Source organism: Polypterus senegalus, chromosome 13 (genome assembly GCF_016835505.1).
Source record: "Polypterus senegalus isolate Bchr_013 chromosome 13, ASM1683550v1, whole genome shotgun sequence".
Lineage (NCBI taxonomy): Eukaryota > Metazoa > Chordata > Cladistia > Polypteriformes > Polypteridae > Polypterus > Polypterus senegalus.
The window spans coordinates 82,595,602-82,617,170 of NC_053166.1; the positions used below are offsets into that span (position 1 = coordinate 82,595,602).

General features: G+C 38.1%; 1 protein-coding gene across 4 annotated transcripts in view; it reads left to right on the forward strand.

Moving 5' to 3' along the window:
• ikbkg (inhibitor of nuclear factor kappa B kinase regulatory subunit gamma) overlaps positions 1-21,519 on the forward strand; it is a 58,280-nt gene extending 36,761 nt beyond the window's left edge. For all 4 annotated transcript variants that reach the window (XM_039776057.1, XM_039776055.1, XM_039776054.1 and 1 more), the window contains 4 exons: positions 10,273-10,416; positions 10,721-10,863; positions 10,958-11,049; positions 20,193-21,519. In XM_039776057.1, the coding sequence (XP_039631991.1) occupies positions 10,273-10,416; positions 10,721-10,863; positions 10,958-11,049; positions 20,193-20,362 (549 nt within the window). In that variant the 3' untranslated portion in view covers positions 20,363-21,519. The remainder of the gene's footprint in view (positions 1-10,272; positions 10,417-10,720; positions 10,864-10,957; positions 11,050-20,192) is intronic.
• The last annotated feature ends 50 nt before the right edge of the window (positions 21,520-21,569 follow it).

Below are 21,569 nucleotides of genomic sequence, written 5' to 3' on the forward strand. Positions count from 1 at the left end.
TGTTACATATTGCACGGCCATATCAGGCTCACTCTTGATATCCGGAGGAACATTCTGTCTTATGTATTGAATGACTGGGAGAGGTTCAAGGTGTGGACTGATGACGGTACAAGAGATAATTATACTACACAGGAGCACTAGAAGAGTGAAATGCTTAAGCCCTTCACCTATGGTTCTGCATGTGAGTTGATGGCTGCCGCTGAATTGTTCGGTTGTCGCTTTCAAGTGTACCGAAATGGCCAAATATTTTACACCTTTTGACAACCGCCAAAGCCTCTTAAACATCTTAGATTCACAGGTGATGATTTCAGTAGTGGACACTTTGATGTTTATGAATGTTTAAACTCTCAAAAGCTGGATGTGATTTTATCGATGAAACCGGTTGTGTGCTTACAACGCTTGACAGATGCCAAATGTCACTTCAACACAACAAATCCTGCAAATACTGTTGTAATTGAAACAAACCATGAAACTCAAACCGATTATGACAGCAGCAATCCAAGCAGTGAGATTTGAGACAAGATTACTGTTCACATGGCCAACTGTAAGTTACATGCTCAAGAGTAAGCTCAGCGCACAGCTTGGTCATGTTACAACCAGAGGGCCGAACTGTATGTGTGTGTGTGTGTGTGTGTGTGTGTGTGTGTATATATATATATATATATATACAGTGGTGTGAAAAACTATTTGCCCCCTTCCTGATTTCTTCTTCTTTTGCATGTTTGTCACACAAAATGTTTCTGATCATCAAACACATTTAACCATTAGTCAAATATAACACAAGTAAACACAAAATGCAGTTTTTAAATGATGGTTTTATTATTTAGGAGAAAAAATCCAAACCTACATGGCCCTGTGTGAAAAGTAATTGCCCCTTGTTAAAAAATAACCTAACTGTGGTGTATCACACCTGAGTTCAATTTCCGTAGCCACCCCCAGGCCTGATTACTGCCACACCTGTTTCAATCAAGAAATCACTTAAATAGGAGCTGCCTGACACAGAGAAGTAGACCAAAAGCACCTCAAAAGCTAGACATCATGCCAAGATCCAAAGAAATTCAGGAACAAATGAGAACAGAAGTAATTGAGATCTATCAGTCTGGTAAAGGTTATAAAGCCATTTCTAAAGCTTTGGGACTCCAGCAACCACACAGTGAGAGCCATTATCCACAAATGGCAAAAACATGGAACAGTGGTGAACCTTCCCAGGAGTGGCCTAGTGGCCCCAAGAGTGCAGAGACGACTCATCCGAGAGGTCACAAAAGACCCCAGGACAACGTCTAAAGAACTGCAGGCCTCACTTGCCTCAATTAAGGTCAGTGTTCACGACTCCACCATAAGAAAGAGACTGGGCAAAACAGCCTGCATGGCAGATTTCCAAGACGCAAACCACTGTTAAGCAAAAGAACATTAGGGCTCGTCTCAATTTTGCTAAGAAACATCTCAATGATTGCCAAGACTTTTGGGAAAATACCTTGTGGACTGATGAGACAAAAGTTGAACTTTTGGAAGACAAATGTCCCGCTACATCTGGCGTAAAAGAACACAGCATTTCAGAAAAAGAACATCATACCAACAGTAAAATATGGTGGTGGTAGTGTGATGGTCTGGGGTTGTTTTGCTGCTTCAGGACCTGGAAGGCTTGCTGTGATAGATGGAACCATGAATTCTACTGTCTACCAAAAATCCTGAAGGAGAATGTCCGCCATCTGTTCATCAACTCAAGCTGAAGCGATCTTGGGTGCTGCAACAGGACAATGACCCAAAACACACCAGCAAATCCATCTCTGAATGGCTGAAGAAAACAAAATGAAGACTTTGGAGTGGCCTAGTCAAAGTCCTGACCTGAATCCAATTGAGATGCTATGGCATGACCTTAAAAAGGCGGTTCATGCTAGAAAACCCTCAAATAAAGCTGAATTACAACAATTCTGCAAAGATGAGTGGGCCAAAATTCCTCCAGAGTGCTGTAAAAGACTCATTGCAAGTTATCGAAACGCTTGATTGCAGTTATTGCTGCTAAGGGTGGCCCAACCAGTTATTAGGTTCAGGGGCAATTACTTTTTCACACAGGGCCATGTAGGTTTGGATTTTTTCTCCCTAAATAATAAAACCATCATTTAAAAACTGCATTTTGTGTTTACTTGTGTTATATTTGACTAATGGTTAAATGTGTTTGATGATCAGAAACATTTTGTGTGACAAACATGCAAAAGAATAAGAAATCAGGAAGGGGGCAAATAGTTTTTCACACCACTGTATATATATATATATATATATATATATATATATACACACACATATACATATACAGTAATCCTCCTGATCGCGGGGTTGTTCCAGACCCCCGATAGGTGAAAATCATTAAGTAGAAACCATATGTTTGTGTGGTTATTTTATATATTTTAAGCCCTTATAAACTCTCCCACCCTGTTACCATTATTAGAGCCCTCTAGACATGAAATAACACCCTTTAGTCAAACGTTTAAACTGTGCTCCATGACAAGACAGAGATGACAGTTCTTTCTCACAATTAAAAGAAAGCAAACATATCTTATCTTCAAAGGAGCGCCATCATAAAGGAGCACGTCAGGAGCAGAGAATGTCAGAGAGAGCGCTCGCAAAGAAAAGCAAACAATCAAAAAATCAATACATGCTTTTAAGTATACAGAAGCACCGCGATAAAGCGGCATTTTGTAGAGGAGCGTCCGTGTCCTCTGTGCAAACAGCCCTCTGCTCACACCGTCAGGCAGAGAGAGCGAGAAAGATAGAGAGAAGCAAACAAGCACAGCGGAAGCATATCTTATAGCATTGAGGAGTTTTAGTTAATATGCAATACATGCTCTGATTGGGTAGCTTCTAAGCCATCCGCCAATAGCGCCCCTTGTATGAAATCAACTGGGCAATCAAACTGAGGAAGTATGTAACCTAAATTAAAAGACCCATTGTCCGCAGAAAGCGGCAAACCAGTGAAAAATCTGTGATATATGTTTAGATGTGCTTACATTTAAAATCCGCGATAGAGTGAAACCGCGAAAGTCAAAGCGCGATATAGCGAGGGATTACTGTACATATATATATATATATATATATATATATATATATATATATACACACACATATATATATAAATATATATATATATATATATATATATATATAGTGGTGTGAAAACTATTTGCCCCCTTTGCCCCTTCCTGATTTCTTATTCTTTTGCATGTTTGTCACACAAAATGTTTCTGATCATCAAACACATTTAACCATTAGTCAAATATAACACAAGTAAACACAAAATGCAGTTTTTAAATGATGGTTTTTATTATTTAGGGGAAAAAAAAATCCAAACCTACATGGTCCTGTGTGAAAAAGTAATTGCCCCCTGAACCTAATAACTGGTTGGGCCACCCTTAGCAGCAATAACTGTAACCAAGCGCTTTGATAACTTGCAATGAGTCTTTACAGCTCTGGAGGAATTTTGGCCCACTCATCTTTGCAGAATTGTTGTAATTCAGCTTTATTTGAGGGTTTTCTAGCATGAACCGCCTTTTTAAGGTCATGCCATAGCATCTCAATTGGATTCAGGTCAGGACTTTGACTAGGCCACTCCAAAGTCTTCATTTTGTCTTTCTTCAGCCATTCAGAGGTGGATTTGCTGGTGTGTTTTGGGTCATTGTCCTGTTGCAGCACCCAAGATCGCTTCAGCTTGAGTTGACGAACAGATGGCTGGACATTCTCCTTCAGGATTTTTTGGTAGACTGTAGAATTCCTGGTTCCATCTATCACAGCAAGCCTTCCAGGTCCTGAAGCAGCAAAACAACCCCAGACCATCACACTACCACCACCATATTTTACTGTTGGTATGATGTTCTTTTTCTGAAATGCTGTGTTCCTTTTATGCCAGATGTAGGCAAGATTGAGGCAAGTGGGGCCTGCAGTTCTTTAGACGTTGTCCTGGGGTCTTTTGTGACCTCTTGGATGAGTCGTCTCTGCGCTCCTGGGGTAATTTTGGTCAGCCGGCCACTCCTGGGAAGGTTCACCACTGTTCCATGTTTTTTTGCCATTTGTGGATAATGGCTCTCACTGTGGTTCGCTGGAGTGCCAAAGCTTTAGAAATGGCTTTATAACCTTTACTGACTGATAGATCTCAATTACTTCTGTTCTCATTTGTTCCTGAATTTCTTTGGATCTTTGGCATGATGTCTAGCTTTAGAGGTGCTTTTGGTTTACTTCCCTGTGTCATGCAGCTCCTATTTAAGTGATTTCTTGATTGAAACAGGTGTGGCAGTAATCAGGCCTGGGGGTGGCTACGGAAATTGAACTCAGGTGTGATACACCACAGTTAGGTTATTTTTAACAAGGGGCAATTACTTTTCACACAGGGCCATGTAGGTTTGGATTTTTTTCTCCCTAAATAATAAAAACCATCATTTAAAAACTGCATTTTGTGTTTACTTGTGTTATATTTGACTAATGGTTAAATGTGTTTGATGATCAGAAACATTTTGTGTGACAAACATGCAAAAGAACAAGAAATCAGGAAGGGGGCTAATAGTTTTTCACACCACTGTATGTATATATGTATATATATATATATATATGTATATATATATATATATATGTATATATATATATATATATATGTATATATATATATATATATATATATATAATATATATACATTGTCAATTGTGTAATGCGTTTTTTGAACAGGTTTGATTGATGGAAGTGATCGTACTGGGTTCAGTCAGTTCACGTGAGCTGCTCTCGTGTGATGTTGCGATGTCCACGGCTTTATTTAATGTTAGCTAAGACCCGGCACTTAAGTTTCTCGCTACAGCAATTTTAACTACGTTCGTCGTAGGCATAACAAACGGCAGCGGGAGTGTGTCAATAAACTTAATTTAAACTTACGGTTTATACTGTATATATATATATGTATGTATATATATGTATGTATATATGTGTGTGTGTGTGTGTATGTGGGGGGTTGGGTGGTCCAGGTGGGTATGTGTCTCCGCTCTGTGCTGTTGCTGGATGTCTCAAAGCGGTGTAGAAAGTGTTGAAATCATCAGGCAGACTGTCTGTTTAGCTGATTGTGCTAGTCTGTGATGTGCTGTAGGCCCTGCCACATACTTCCTAAGTCAGCAATAGAATAGAAGCCCTCCAGCTTCTCTCTGTACTGCCTCTTGGCTGCTGTGATGGCTTTTCTTAGTCCGTACTTCGCAGCTTTGTACTCCATCTAAATGCAAGAGAGCGGGCACGCAGCATGGCGTCTGACTGTTTATCCAGGGCTTCTGGTTGGGGAACTTCCTGACTGATGATTTGGGCACAATTTTGTCAATACAGGTGCTAATGTACCCAGTCACGTACTCAGCATAGTCCTGTATGCTGATAGAAGAGTCCTCCAGAGTGGCTGCAACCCTAAATGCATCCCAGTCTGTCTGGGTAGTGGTGGTCGGTTAGCATGAGCTTTCAGCCTAATGTGGAGCCCTCCCCTCTTGCCTCGCTTGTGTTGCCGTCTCTGGAGCACTCTCCTGGGGTCAGCTTGGTCACTCGAGCTTGGTGCTACAGGGTCTTCCTGGGTGTGGTTGTGGTGTTGGCTGAGGGAGTGAACAATGAACTGTAGCTCAGATGGTATAAAACCGGTACATTCCAGGGGACTTTGTGAGTTAGCAATGTCCAGCAATGCCTGTCTGCTATATTATAGTAGTGCAACGCATTTGTGCACTGTAGAGAAGGCAAAAAACAGCATGGAGTGGGCGAGCAAACACGTCTGCCACGGAGGGTGCCATGTTAAAGTTTGCTTTGATAAGGATTACTGTACATATATATATATATATATATATATATATATATATATATATACACATATATATATATATATATATATATATATATATATATATATATATATATATATATACACACACATATACATATATATATATATATACACACACATATACATACATATATATAGTGGTGTGAAAAACTATTTGCCCCCTTTGCCCCCTTCCTGATTTCTTATTCTTTTGCATGTTTGTCACACAAAATGTTTCTGATCATCAAACACATTTAACCATTAGTCAAATATAACACAAGTAAACACAAAATGCAGTTTTTAAATGATGGTTTTTATTATTTAGGAGAAAAAAATCCAAACCTACATGGTCCTGTGTGAAAAGTAATTGCCCCTGAACCTAATAACTGGTTGGGCCACCCTTAGCAGCAATAACTGTAATCAAGCGTTTGATAACTTGCAATGAGTCTTTACAGCTCTGGAGGAATTTTGGCCCACTCATCTTTGCAGAATTGTTGTAATTCAGCTTTATTTGAGGGTTTTCTAGCATGAACCGCCTTTTTAAGGTCATGCCATAGCATCTCAATTGGATTCAGGTCAGGACTTTGACTAGGCCACTCCAAAGTCTTCATTTTGTTTTTCTTGTGGATTTGCTGGTGTGTTTTGGGTCATTGTCCTGTTGCAGCACCCAAGATCGCTTCAGCTTGAGTTGACGAACAGATGGCTGGACATTCTCCTTCAGGATTTTTTGGTAGACTGTAGAATTCATGGTTCCATCTATCACAGCAAGCCTTCCAGGTCCTGAAGCAGCAAAACAACCCCAGACCATCACACTACCACCACCATATTTTACTGTTGGTATGATGTTCTTTTTCTGAAATGCTGTGTTCCTTTTATGCCAGATGTAGGCAAGATTGAGGCAAGTGGGGCCTGCAGTTCTTAGACGTTGTCCTGGGGTCTTTTGTGACCTCTTGGATGAGTCGTCTCTGCGCTCCTGGGGTAATTTTGGTCAGCCGGCCACTCCTGGGAAGGTTCACCACTGTTCCATGTTTTTGCCATTTGTGGATAATGGCTCTCACTGTGGTTCGCTGGAGTGCCAAAGCTTTAGAAATGGCTTTATAACCTTTACCAGACTGATAGATCTCAATTACTTCTGTTCTCATTTGTTCCTGAATTTCTTTGGATCTTTGGCATGATGTCTAGCTTTTGAGGTGCTTTTGGTTTACTTCTCTGTGTCATGCAGCTCCTATTTAAGTGATTTCTTGATTGAAACAGGTGTGGCAGTAATCAGGCCTGGGGGTGGCTACGGAAATTGAACTCAGGTGTGATACACCACAGTTAGGTTATTTTTAACAAGGGGCAATTACTGTTTCACACAGGGCCATGTAGGTTTGGATTTTTTTCTCCCTAAATAATAAAACCATCATTTAAAAACTGCATTTTGTGTTTACTTGTGTTATATTTGACTAATGGTTAAATGTGTTTGATGATCAGAAACATTTTGTGTGACAAACATGCAAAAGAACAAGAAATCAGGAAGGGGGCTAATAGTTTTTCACACCACTGTATGTATATGTATATGTATATGTATATATGTGTATATATATATATATATATATATGTATGTATATATATATATATATATATATATATAATATATATATATATATATATATGTATGTGTATATATATATATATATATATATATATATATATATATATATATATATATATATATATATATATACATTGTCAATTGTGTAATGCGTTTTTTGAACAGGTTTGATTGATGGAAGTGATCGTACTGGGTTCAGTCAGTTCACGTGAGCTGCTCTCGTGTGATGTTGCGATGTCCACGGCTTTATTTAATGTTAGCTAAGACCCGCACTTAAGTTTCTCGCTACAGCAATTTTAACTACGTTCGTCGTAGGCATAACAAACGGCAGCGGGAGTGTGTCAATAAACTTAATTTAAACTTACGGTTTATACTGTATATATATATATGTATGTATATATATGTATGTATATATGTGTGTGTGTGTGTGTGTATGTGGGGGGTTGGGTGGTCCAGGTGGGTATGTGTCTCCGCTCTGTGCTGTTGCTGGATGTCTCAAAGCGGGTGTAGAAAGTGTTGAAATCATCAGGCAGACTGTCTGTTTAGCTGATTGTGCTAGTCTGTGATGTGCTGTAGGCCCTGCCACATACTTCCTAAGTCAGCAATAGAATAGAAGCCCTCCAGCTTCTCTCTGTACTGCCTCTTGGCTGCTGTGATGGCTTTTCTTAGTCCGTACTTCGCAGCTTTGTACTCCATCTAAATGCAAGAGAGCGGGCACGCAGCATGTGGCGTACCTGACTGTTTATCCAGGGCTTCTGGTTGGGGAACTTCCTGACTGATGATTTGGGCACAATTTTGTCAATACAGGTGCTAATGTACCCAGTCACGTACTCAGCATAGTCCTGTATGCTGATAGAAGAGTCCTCCAGAGTGGCTGCAACCCTAAATGCATCCCAGTCTGTCTGGGTAGTGGTGGTCGGTTAGCATGAGCTTTCAGCCTAATGTGGAGCCCTCCCCTCTTGCCTTGCTTGTGTTGCCGTCTCTGGAGCACTCTCCTGGGGTCAGCTTGGTCACTCGAGCTTGGTGCTACAGGGTCTTCCTGGGTGTGGTTGTGGTGTTGGCTGAGGGAGTGAACAATGAACTGTAGCTCAGATGGTATAAAACCGGTACATTCCAGGGGACTTTGTGAGTTAGCAATGTCCAGCAATGCCTGTCTGCTATATTATAGTAGTGCAACGCATTTGTGCACTGTAGAGAAGGCAAAAAACAGCATGGAGTGGAGCGAGCAAACACGTCTGCCACGGAGGGTGCCATGTTAAAGTTTGCTTTGATATTTGAACTTGTCTTCACGGATACATTTTGCGTCAGCATTTTGTCATTATTACTATAATATGAAAAAAGTTTCTGTTTTAGTTATGGGTTTAAAATGTCTTGCCTCACATTTCCTATCGTCCTACATTTACACAGATTATTGTAGACATTTAAGATGGCCCGGCATTACGAATATTTTCTAGTGTCTAGGGATTCTAGTGTTGACTGCATTATTTTGGCAGCTTAGTGTTTATTTTTTAATTTTGTTTTATCTTCTGATCTTTGCTTGCACTGAATTGTAGTGCTGGATTCTCTGTATGCATGAGCCCATTGCGGTTTGATCAGTACAACCCCTGTTGGGCTCATTTAACAGTGCAAGCCTTTGGTGTAGAATAAAGTTCTGTTTGCTGTACTTTGCTGCGTATACATTCATAGGTATATTTATTGTAAACTGAAAATACTATAGGTTTCATTTTTTGCATTCAGATCACACATGGCTCCCACTCCTGGTGAAAACTCCATGCCCTGCTGCTAAATTTGTTTGGATGCCATCCCTGCAGTGAAACAGCAATCCTATATTTTAAATAACAAGCTATACACTGATACCACAAAACTCCATTGCTAACTGATGATTGTGATACATCTACAAAGAAAAAAAATAATTCAAAATGGTTTAAAGGTCAGAACAATTCACCTGCTCACTTCTGAGATTTCTTACAACTTAGTGTGTTTATTATTATAGCGTTTTATGTTAAGGCAGCTTTAGCCTTGTCTTTTGATATTGTTTGGCCTTGATGACAGTGCATGTTGGACTCTCTAGATTTGACCGATACCTGTTTGTTTTGACTACATCTCATCTTCTGGACCCTTCTCATAAGAACCTCCTGTCTCCGTCTTGGGCAGTATAACTATTAGACTGAAAAGAGGATTTACAATGCCTATAGTACTGTGCTGTACTACGCCTCAACATCCCCATCAATACTAGTTTCCTTTGTTTTTATGTGAAAATGAAAATCACTAGTTAAAAATTCATTGTAACTCAGTAGAAAACTTTAAAAAAAAAAATACTGGGTTTTAGGTGCTCATTCTTGCATAAGGGATTGCCATGATTTGAGCCCACCGCTATCCAAGATCTACCTGTACAAAGAAGCAGAAGAATAAGAAATCTAAAACTGACAGTTTTGAAAGCTACATATAAATAATGGCCTGTAGAAACAGAAAGAGAACAGAATAATGAAGAAATAAAAGAACAAACCAAACAAATGCCATAGAAAAGAGGGGGTCTTGAGGTTGAACATGAGAAATGTATCTAATATTTTGCTTTACCATGTACATAAAACATTTAAGAAAAAAATTGCATGAGCTAAGTTAATAAATATTGGTTGTAATATAATAAATATCTATGTTAATTATTTTTTGCTTCATTTTGTGAATCGAGCATATATTGCAGGTTATACGATTAAACAAAAATCGCTGAAAGTAAGTGATCTTTGGTGCTTAGTATCAAAGAAATCGTTGTGATTTCAGAATGAACAAAATTAAAACTGGTTGTCATTTTTATTTTAATGTAATAGTCAATTTTAACAGTATTTTAAAAATATATAGGGCTTAGATCCAGAAGACCTTAAGATACAGCTCCAAGAGGCAGAAAATGCACTGGTTCTCAAGCAGAATCTTATTGACAAACTCAAGGAAGAGGCAGAAAAGAATCGAAGTGCTTTGGAGACGGTGCCTGTTCTCACCCATCAGGTATTTTACTTAGATATCCATAAAAATGCTTAAGTAACAGCATGCTGTTGAAAGAGAAAAGTTTTAAAGTCAGGTATTTTGGTGGCTGTAGTGCCCAAACAGTAATCATTACCATTACGTAAACCAAATTATTACCCTTATGTATAATAAGGACATTAAACTCTATTTAAAGTATACAGCTTTCATACAAATGAGTTTATACATGGTGCAGTATATTCATTAAGTAAGTCCTAGAAATCCACTTACTTTTCTTTTGGTTGTAGATGATTGAGTTTCTGCTTGAAAATACATTGTGTTCTTGCAGGCAGAGATATACAAAGCAGATTTCCTGGCAGAGCGGCAGGCTCGAGAAAAGTTACATGAGCAGAAGGAGATACTCCAGGAACAACTTCATCAAATCCAAGTAGAGAGGGATAGGCTTAAGGAGCAGCTGGATGGAACTTCAAGGTACTGCTCTTTGATTATGTCCTGCACAGCCAACTGAATTTTAATTATCAATATTATGTCCATGTGGCTTTAACTTTTATTTGCATTTTTGTAGGGCTCGCATGGAGGAGATGCAGCAGAGACATTTAGAGAATTACCGATCTCCACTTCTTCCACATCATCATCCCCACCATCATCCCCAGCCAGGTAAACTTGTGGAATGCCTCATATATATAAAATGTGTCTGTGTGCGTGCGCGCATGAGTACTTTTTGCTTCATGCTTTAATAGAATTGTGTCAAATTGTTTTAGTCACACTGAACAGATATCAAGCATGTGCAGTGAGACATTAGAACTTTTAAGACACACTAATTTACTTGGGTACACTTCCAACCAATGCAGTTTTGTTGCAGCAATAATCAGGTCACTTTTTCAAAAGACCTCAATTGAAAGGTTAATTTACAGGAAGGAAAGGCCACACTTGATTCAATTCTCTGTGCATTCCAAAAATGAGTCTTTCAAGCCAGAGATTGGTCCATTTTCACACCATAGGCAAGTATGTTTTAGCAATTTCAGACCCTATGGATCAGTAGTCTCTACTTTCTCCTGTCTGTAGGCAAGGTTTCATCAGACTGACAGGACAGATGACCATTCATGATCTGGTCTTTCTTGAGTGACCACAACAGAGCAGAACTGACATCAGTCTGGTCCATCTGATATACCATTTCAGATCTTCCACCCCTACAGCTGGCAAGGTTCTCCTCTAGTTGCACGTTCTAGGTGTCTAACCTTACAAGAGGACAATGCTAAACCGTACACACATAGTAGATATATGAGGTCATAACTGTCCTGAAGAATGTTGGTATACATATGCTACCTTGATCTTCTTTTTCTCCTTTGGAATACACTGGATCACAGAATCCACAGACGTGACCCTCTGCCTGCCACTGACCAGCAACTTTATCAGGCCCTTTTATAGAAATACAATAATTGTAGATTCAGAGCCTCAGCGTGCCAGAGGGGGTCAAGTCAAATAGTAAATGGCTGCAAGTGGCCGTTACATATATGATGCATTGTAGGGCTGCAACTAATGATTATTTTTGTAGTTGATTAATCGTTCGATTTATTTTTCGATTTGACACGATTATTTCATGCCTGACTATTTTGATGCCTGCGACCTGTGGTGGCACATCCTGTTCCGGGCTCCAGTGCATGTCTTACCTCATCTGCTCATGTCTGTCAACCTGTGAATGTCACCCTGATGACTCTGTATTAACACGATTTAAAATTAATAATAATCAAATTAAAATAACCAGTGAAACATATGAATTTGAAAATAATCAGATATTTTTGTATTAGTGTGGTCATCACAATAAAAAAGAAATACAGTGCATCCGGAAAGTATTCACAGCGCATCACTTTTTCCACATTTTGTAATGTTACTGCCTTATTCCAAAATGGATTAAACTCATTTTTTTCCTCAGAATTCTACACACAACACCCCATAATGACAACATGAAAAAAGTTTATTTGTGGTTTTTGCAAATTTATTAAAAATAAAAAAACGGAGAAATCACATGTACATAAGTATTCACAGCCTTTGCTCAATACTTTGTCAATGCACCGTTGGCAGCAATTACAGCCTCACGTCTTTTTGAATATGATGCCACAAACTTGGCACACCTATCCTTGGCCAGTTTCACCCATTCCTCTTTGCAGCACATCTCAAGCTCCATCAGGTTGGATGGGAAACATCGGTGCACAGCCATTTTAAGATCTCTCCAGAGATATTCAATTGGATTCAAGTCTGGGCCACTCAAGGACATTCAGAGAGTTGTCCTGAAGCCACTCGTTTGATATCTCATTATCACTTGGTTTTTTAAATTCAATTCTATTGAGTGTTCCTGCTTATGCTGAATTAGTATGCACCTTATGGCCCGTGATGTCAAAGCCGCACTGACAAAAAAACAGAGACATAGGTATATATGATATTTGGAATTATTCATTTTATGACCTTCTAGTACATTTCGGAAAACATTGTGGCACGGATGCAACATTATTCATATTCATTCTCTTACCTTCTTGTGGTTGTAATCAGTGACATCATTTACCCCAACCCCCCAGATCTTGCCCAATCTGCACAAGACTCCAGGACATGCAGAAGAAAGAATGTTCTTCTGCAAGGTGAGCCATGAACGCTCTTCTTTTCTTAGTGGACCCCGTACATGCCTTGCACAGTGCATGTGCTTTGATCGCCACCAGGTCAAGCTTGTTATAGCACAACCAACCGGCCACCTGCGTGCTCCTGCTAGCACTGAATAAGCTCTCGCTCTCTGGTGTCAGAATGCAGCACCAGGGTAAAAAAAAGAAAGAGACAAATATATGGGACATTTTGAAGAAATCATTGTATGACCTGAATAGTACCAATCAGAAAACATCATCGCACTAATGCAATATTATTTGAAAACGAACAGATCGGGTGTAAATTTGTTACTTGTAAAAGTTAGCTTTTTTCACTTTTATTTTCTCAGTCTCGTTCACACTGTCCTTCCCCTCCTGATCTGACCCTAACTAACTAACTAACAGCGGCAGCATAAATTCTCAAGAGACAGTGGCATCACAGCTCCGGGATGCTTGCGTTTCAGATGCTCATGTATCGCGGTGGTGCTGCCATGAAAAGAAAGTTCCGCTTTGCATAATCTGCATTCAACTTTTTTTTTCTTTTTGGTGAAGAAAGTTTCTTTCTCAAATTTTTTCCATCTCCTTCCCCCTCCTCTATCCAACTCGCCATTGCAACAACATTTATTTTCCTCTACATTCTTCTTCTCCACAGACGTTCTTCTTCGTTGGTAGGATTGTGTGCAGTCTTGACAAAGAATAACAAACGATACTGCCCCCAGACGTTCATGTAGCGCATTGCAGTTACAAAAACCAATGTGCTTCTTTGTGACTGGAACCTGTATTGAAGGTTCTGTTTATGACGCATCGTCAATAAAAACTCTGCGTCAGCAATTTTTTGTAGTCGACGTCGTTGATTACTTCGACTAATCGTTGCAGCCCTAATGCATTGCACACAATAAGGGGATGCTTGAGCAGAAGGAAAATGAGGTAGGCAGTCTTTAGGGTGTAGATTCTGCACAGTGCTGAGAGAGTGTATCAGAATGTTTCTTCTTTTGTTTGGCACTGCGTTTGATGTACCTGGAGCGTACAGCAGTACAAATTTTAGTATAGTAGGGCTAGTTATTACAACACAAGATCAAGATTAAACAAGTAAGAAAATATATATATATATATAGTGGAGCCTTCACGTCTTTTCAGAGATGTAGTTAACTGTTTTGAAAGTTGAGTTTTTAGTTACTTTGTCAATGAGTCAGTTATCACATTTTTGTTTGTTAAATGTTTTTGTAAAAGTTAGTACAATTCAAAAATAACAGATAATAGAATATCATGCAGTTGCATATGTTAGTAGAAACGTGTATGTAAAGTGTCTGCTTTATATAACAGCACTTTACAATATCATGCAGTTAGAAACCAAGTCCAGACTTTTACTAGCTAAAATAGCTGTCAAAGTCCTCTGGGTCCAAGTTTGCTGGTATAAAGATAATATTAACTTGTGTCCTTTTATTAGATGTTGGTTGTAGACTACAGTCTGGCTAATTGTTGTTCAAATCTCTAAAACATTTTTGAAGAAAGTACCTGATGGAAAAGTAAAATCTCTTGTTTAGTTTTAACCTAAATAGTTGGCTGCTTCAGACCGTGAATCTAAAAACATTCCAAACATGGTATAATGGATCTCAACTTCTTTATGGTATCACATTACACAACTAGAAACACAGGGCATGGGAGATTACATAACTCACAGTTTTTTTAAGCTTCCAAATTACTGTGAACTCATTTTGACAGCCTATTATTGTGCCACATGATAGCACCAGTAGCTGAATGAATGTTTTCTAAATATGGCGAGTTTAGCGGCAGTCTTAGCCTGTCTTTTTTCCTTTTGTCCATTCTGGTGTGGTACAACAAACACTAGAAATTTGACAGACAGGCTTTTGTACTGTTTGCATCATTCAGAACATGTGTTTTTCTTTTTGCATTGCACTTGCATGCATTGTACTTCTCACTGAGCACCAACTCATTGTCACTTCACTCACACATTAGACATGCAGGGCCAGACATAAATACTTACTCATCTGGAGACAACCATGAATGAGTGTGGTTTAATTTTTGGTGTGAATAATTAAGACTCTTCACCAAGTGTGACATTTCTAGACCAATGCAATGTCACTTGAAGGACAAGCTCAAAGTAGAGTGAGTGATTTAAAGAGTACAGAGCAATGGTGCTCTTCTCAGTGTCATTAAACTTATAGCAAGCCTGTGGTTAGTTACAATGACTAAACCTTCTGTGACTGAAAAGGCTCACAAAAACACACCTGCCAAACATAATAAATGTACATCGTGTCCAGAGAACACATTATATTTGGTAAAAATACACCTAACATGTTTCAAAGGAAAGCTGTTCTGTAAAACCTGATTGTACTTGGACATGTGATATCATCACTGAACTAAGTGAACACTGCATTGATCCTAGCTGTATGTGGTCTCAGACCCTCACAGTTAGGATGATATTGTCAGAGTAAATGTGAAGTTCAAAAGGAGAACTATACAGTAGAACGAGTAATTGAGCTAAACAGTGTGCTGTCAAATTCGGTTTAAATGAACTGAAGTCCAGTTAAGCAGCATCTTTTTGCTGTTCCTAACAAAGAGCCATAGGCAATGTAGATTTTTGTCATGAGTACACCCAAAACAGCAAATATGCACAACTAATCTGATGTCGGAAGAACTATATAAAAGGCTGCACATCATTTGGTTTTGACTGCACTTCTAAATAAATAACTAAAGCAAGTTAAAATTTCTGTCTAATCGTAAATGCAAAACATGCCATACCAGAACATATGCAGACTGCAGTACTGAATCAAACATCATTCTTAGACATCCATTTTGAAATAAATTGTTCTAGTTATCAAAATATTGCTTGGCTTGTGTTTTCTGTTGTTCACTGAATGTTTACAGTGCATGGATAAGGGAGAGTTTTTTTTTAGAAAGACTTTCTGTACACACAGACTGTCCACTACCAAGATTTTATTGAGTTGTCCCCAACAGTGTATTATATTGTTGTTTTGTGAATCGCATTTGGCTCCACGAGACTACTCGCACAAGAATACATCCCTACAACTTAAGGTAAAATCAAACGCATTTCAACAAGGCAAATCACAGATTGCTATGACTGAGTCACTGAAGATGTTGCACAGTAGGAGTGCCGGTCACAGTCAAGTGCCACAATTCATCACACCTCAGTAAGACTATGTAAATGAAGCCTGTGACAGAAAATTGCTAGAAACAGTGTATAGTGTGACGGGGGGGATTAAGTTATATTCGGGATCTGTTTTGCTGTCGGGAACAGCTGTCAGACAAGTAATAGAGGAAAATACAAAAAACTGGTTGAAGTGACTTCTCTAAAGGTAAATTTGAAATAGTAAACTAATTTGTAATTGAGGTCATACAGAATAGGTCTGTTTTAAGACAGATCAAAAATTAGTGAATGTTTTTCAATGGGAGATTTAAACATTTCTAAAATGTGTATGTTATTGTTCATTCAAGACTAGCAAAATACTCGCACTTCGCAGCGGGGAAGTAGTGTGTTAAAGAAGTTATGAAAAAGAAAAGGAAATATTTTAAAAACAACGTAACATGGTTGTCAATGTAATTGTTTTGTGACTGTTATGAGTGTTGCTGTCATCAAGGATTTGATTATCATTATTTCTTTCAATCAGGTTCGTATTTGGAGGATGTGTTGTGTTCAAGTTATATTCTGCGTTTGTCAACCGTTGTAAAGATAACCGGTTTCATTCATCGAAGTGTTCACTACCCAAATCGGTACTTGTGAATCTAAAATGTTTAACAGGCATTCCCGGTATTAAGTTGTGGATTTGCCTGCGAATATTTAGCAGGAGCGTGTCTATTAACTTAATTTAAACTTAATCTTTACACCTTGCTTTCCTATTGATATGTCTACAAAGGCTTGTTCAGATTCAGAGGGTTGTTCTTTTCTCACTGCATCAATAAACGGCTCGTCTTCCTCTTTATCTGAGACATCACACACTGCATGCACGGGTTTACCTTTCCCAGTCCTGCAAACTTTAGCGAAGTGGTTCAATTTACCACATTTTTTACACTGTTTTCCTTTAGCTGGACATTGACTTTTTCCACCATGTGCTTTGTTTCCGCAGTTGCTGCACTTATGAATATGCTTGTATGCGTCAAATGCTTCATATTCTTTTGCTGCCTTCTCAATTGTGTAAGGCGTTTTTTGTTCAGTGCTCTTTGGAGCTTTTGCTTGTTGTCTGCGTACGCCCTTCACAGTCAGTTCACGTGAGCCATTCGGAGTACATGCATCGAAGGTTTGCTATCTCGTGCGATCTTGCGATGTCCACGGCTTTATTTAATGTTAGCTCAGATCCGGCCCTTAAAAGTTTCTCTCGCACTTTTGCTGAGTTTGTGCCAAAAACTATTCTATCCCTGACCATCTCTTCTTCGTTTGCATAAGCACAGTCCTTCACCAGCAATTTTAACTCCGTTACAAAGTGATCAAAAGTCTCCTTTATACCTTGTCCTCTCACTAAACTTGTATCTCGCGAATATCATATTCATCTTAGGCATGACAAACACCTCGTAGCGGCAGCATGTCTATTGGATTGCTGCTGACGGACGGCCTTATATGAGCAGGCACTCAATTACATGGGAGGCGTGCATATGGGGGATGCAATATAAACAGGCAGCCAACTACGTGGGAGGCGTGGTGATGGGTGACGCAACTCCGCCTCACACAGCAACCGAGCTGCAGGCTATGGCTGTATATATGTACGTAAGTAGGATTCAGTTATGACCGTTACACGTAGAATTTCTAAATGAAACCTGCTTCTTTTGAAAGTAAGCTGTAAGGAATGAGCCTGCCAAATTTCAGCCTTCTACCTACACAGGAAGTTGGAGAATTAGTGATGAGTGAGTGAGTCAGTCAGTCAGTCAGTGAGGGCTTTGCCTTTTATTAGTATAGATACTTTGACAAAATTGAACTTCCTTGATAAATTCTCTTGAACAATAAAGCTATGTTCACAGTGCAGCTAAAAGATACTCCATTCTGATTTTGGAGTTCTATCAGATTTTTGTGTGTGAGTGTTCAAATAAAATTTTAGAAGCTTTCAAAATTAAATGTGAATGTGAACAGATACATCCTGAATGTTCTACACATGTGCATAGTCCGTAAAAACAAAGTCATTAGACTGATCCAATGCAATGGATACTTATGAATACCAACCATGCCACTTCACATGGTATTTAGTGCAGAATTTCTGGAAATGTGTAAGCTACTGATGGCAGGGAAAGAAGAACAGAAAATTAGAAAGTCAATGCTTTGCCAGCAATTATCATTCGTATATCTTGATGAAGTAACCTGTGTACACAGGAAAGGAGCCAAGAATGGTAGGTGCAAAATGAGGATAGTTTGGATGCAAAAAATTAGTTTTGACAGTTGCAGAATGTCATGGGGAAGGTTTGAATGGCCTACTACAAAGTCTGTCTTCAAGAATCAGATAAAGTACATACTCAAGGTGCAGTATTGGCTGGCAACAATTACCGCAAATGCTTGTTAAGTCTGCCACTTTCTTTCCATCAGCCCACTGCATCGGTACAGTACTGTAATCCATCTTGATTTACAATACAGAGAATTGTCACATAAACAGCAATATTTGTAAGTTTCTAGAAAAGTCTTATTCATGCATTCAAACATAAATCCCATTCAAGCTGCCTATATCTGTCTTGGATTTAGTACCACAAGTTAGGATACCATGTTTTTTTGGTTTTTTTTCTCTTCTTCACCTAAAAGATTGGATCTGTGTCACATGCAAATGAAAACTTAAGTATCTGCAGTGTGAACATAGTCTAAGTTTGCCAAAGTTCAACAGAATCAGTCCACTGATAAATCCACTGGTTTTGATGCAGACACACAAATACGGCAATACAAGCTTGTCACATGATATGCCAAAGCAAGATAAATGATGCAGGTGGAACGCAAACCACAATACTGTCAACATGCAGTTGGACTTACTACCATCTGCACTGTTTTGCAACTCCCATTAGCTAACGCTAAGAATGCCTGCCCCTACTATAAAATGTGATGCTTCAAGATTTACTTATTTTTTTTATTTAATTGTGAACTTTTCATTGAGGTTGAATTTTTGTGGAATTCAGGGTAATGAGATCGATTCATCCATCCACATTTAATAATAAGTCCCACATTAATTAAATAAATGACAGGGCCTCACTGTTACTCATTTGTTTATTTTGTACAAATTGAGACACTATGGAAAATACTGACTTTGAAGTTGACTATGCAATCAACAAGTGAGCTATTCTTAAGTTTCTAAACTTTAAACACTATTATTTTGCATTCTCATGTGTTGAAATGTGTAAAATCTGTCAGTTTTCAAATGTAAAAATTAAAAACATAAATTAAAAGACTCCGGTCTTTTAATTTATGTAGGCTGGTAGCAGCCAGTGCGGTGTTCTACGCTGTGGTCCACTGGGCAAGCAACTTGAGTTCAAAACACACTTAATAACTGATCAGACTTGTGAGCAAAGCCTTCTGCATCACAGGGCTAATCCTGGACACACTGGAAGCTAGCATGGAAAAGAGAAGTGTGGCAAAAGTGCATGGTATCGTAAATAAAAGAAAAATAATAATAATAATCCCAACCACTCCCTCCAGGATGTGCTCTCTTAAAGTACTTTTAGCCACAGGCTCACTCATTCCTCCTTGTTTTTCTAGGAAGTGCCTCTAAAAGGTCTTTTCTGTCCACTGCTGTCAGGCAATTCTAATGTGTATACTCTTCAAACTCATTTTATTATTCCTGCACAATATGTGTTCATTTGTTAATGTATCTATCCAAAGATTGATTGTACTATTTGTTGTGTGATTCTGTATCTTAAGTTACTTTTGTTTCTTCTGTTTATATATATATATATATATATATATATATATATATATATATATATATATATATATATATATATATATATATTATATATATATATATATATATATATATATATATATATATATATATATATATAATATAATATAATATATATATAATATAATATATAAATATAATGAATTTTCTGCTTGGGATTAATAAAGTTCATGTAATCTAATTTGTCTGAGGAACTTCGAATATTCTAGGTTTGCAGCAGTTACTCTGTTTAACCGATTTTCCATTGTCTTTCTTTCCTTTAAAGCTCCATATCCTATGGCAGGAGCCACAATTCCATTTAGTCCAGCACAGGATACTGGAGCACGTCGACGCAGCTTCAATGAAGGACAGCCTGAATTGTGTTGTCCTAAATGCCAGTATCCGGCCCCAGATTTGGACACCTTGCAGATTCATATTATGGACTGTATCCAGTGAATGCAGACATAAAGAATATAATTCATTGGAGAGAACATTTAAACCCATCCGTTCTGTTAAATTTTATGAAGTCTGTCTTGAAATACACTGTGAACTGAAATGTTTCTCAATATGGACTAAATTCTTTTATTTCGACTTTAATCTTGCGCTGCCGTGAACCCATCATGGGTTTGTATGTGTTTATTTTGTTTGTATATCTTAGTTCTCAGTCACCATCATATTTCCATGCTTTTTGAATTTTAACATAATGTTGAAACCACTAAAATAATTTAGCTTCCTAGCTTGTGTATGTGCAAGTTTATGCAATAAGGGTGAGAGTTTAAATTAGACATTTGATTTCTTCTGCAATTGGTTGAGGACATGAAAATGGACAGTTGTAAAAAATCTGAGTCTCTTTCCCCATTGGTCTGGTCTTCACTCCAAGAAAATAAAATACATCTCTCACTTACTTCCCAAAGGCCTGTCTGCAGGAAATCTTACAATTCTAGTTGGTATGTTAGGTAGAGTATGACAGCACGGCTTTTAGTCAAATTTAAGATTTGAACATTTTCCTGAATTTGTTAATGAATGTTCAGGACTGTCAATTTATATATATCTAAATTCAAGGCCAGTCAAATTTGTAATATAGTGAAACATTGTATACTGTAATATTTTAATCTAATAAAAAGATTTTATGTGTTCCACACATTTTTTTGTGCATATTCAGTTTTCACTTGGATATAGTCTTTTGCAGGTATCTTACAAATAAAAACATGTCTCATATATAATTGCTAAGGTAGTTACTTCTGCTCAGACAGCAAGGATGTCGCATTTCATTTGTTTATAATTAGAGAAGCTTAATTCTGTACTTGTGCCTTTAATTGTACAGTAGCATGTTGTTTTTTTATTTAAGATACACAATAAGGTTTTAAATCAGACAACTGGATTCTTTTCAATATGTTTGAGACTATGACCTTCTTTTTACATTATTTTTTTAAAAATACAGATACCAAAGTAGATTGCTTAGCCAAATATTATAAATTTTTATTTGTACCAGTTTGTCCACTGCTTTAAGATAGTGTTTGTTTTTTCCCCCCAGTGGTGTTACTGCAGATTATCATTGTTTGCAAAATTTAACTGCATATTTTCGGCTTGTAGAGAAGCATCCGAGTGTGGGACTCCAGTAACTAGCCTTCAAATAACTCTCATACTCAGTGTTTTTCAGCAT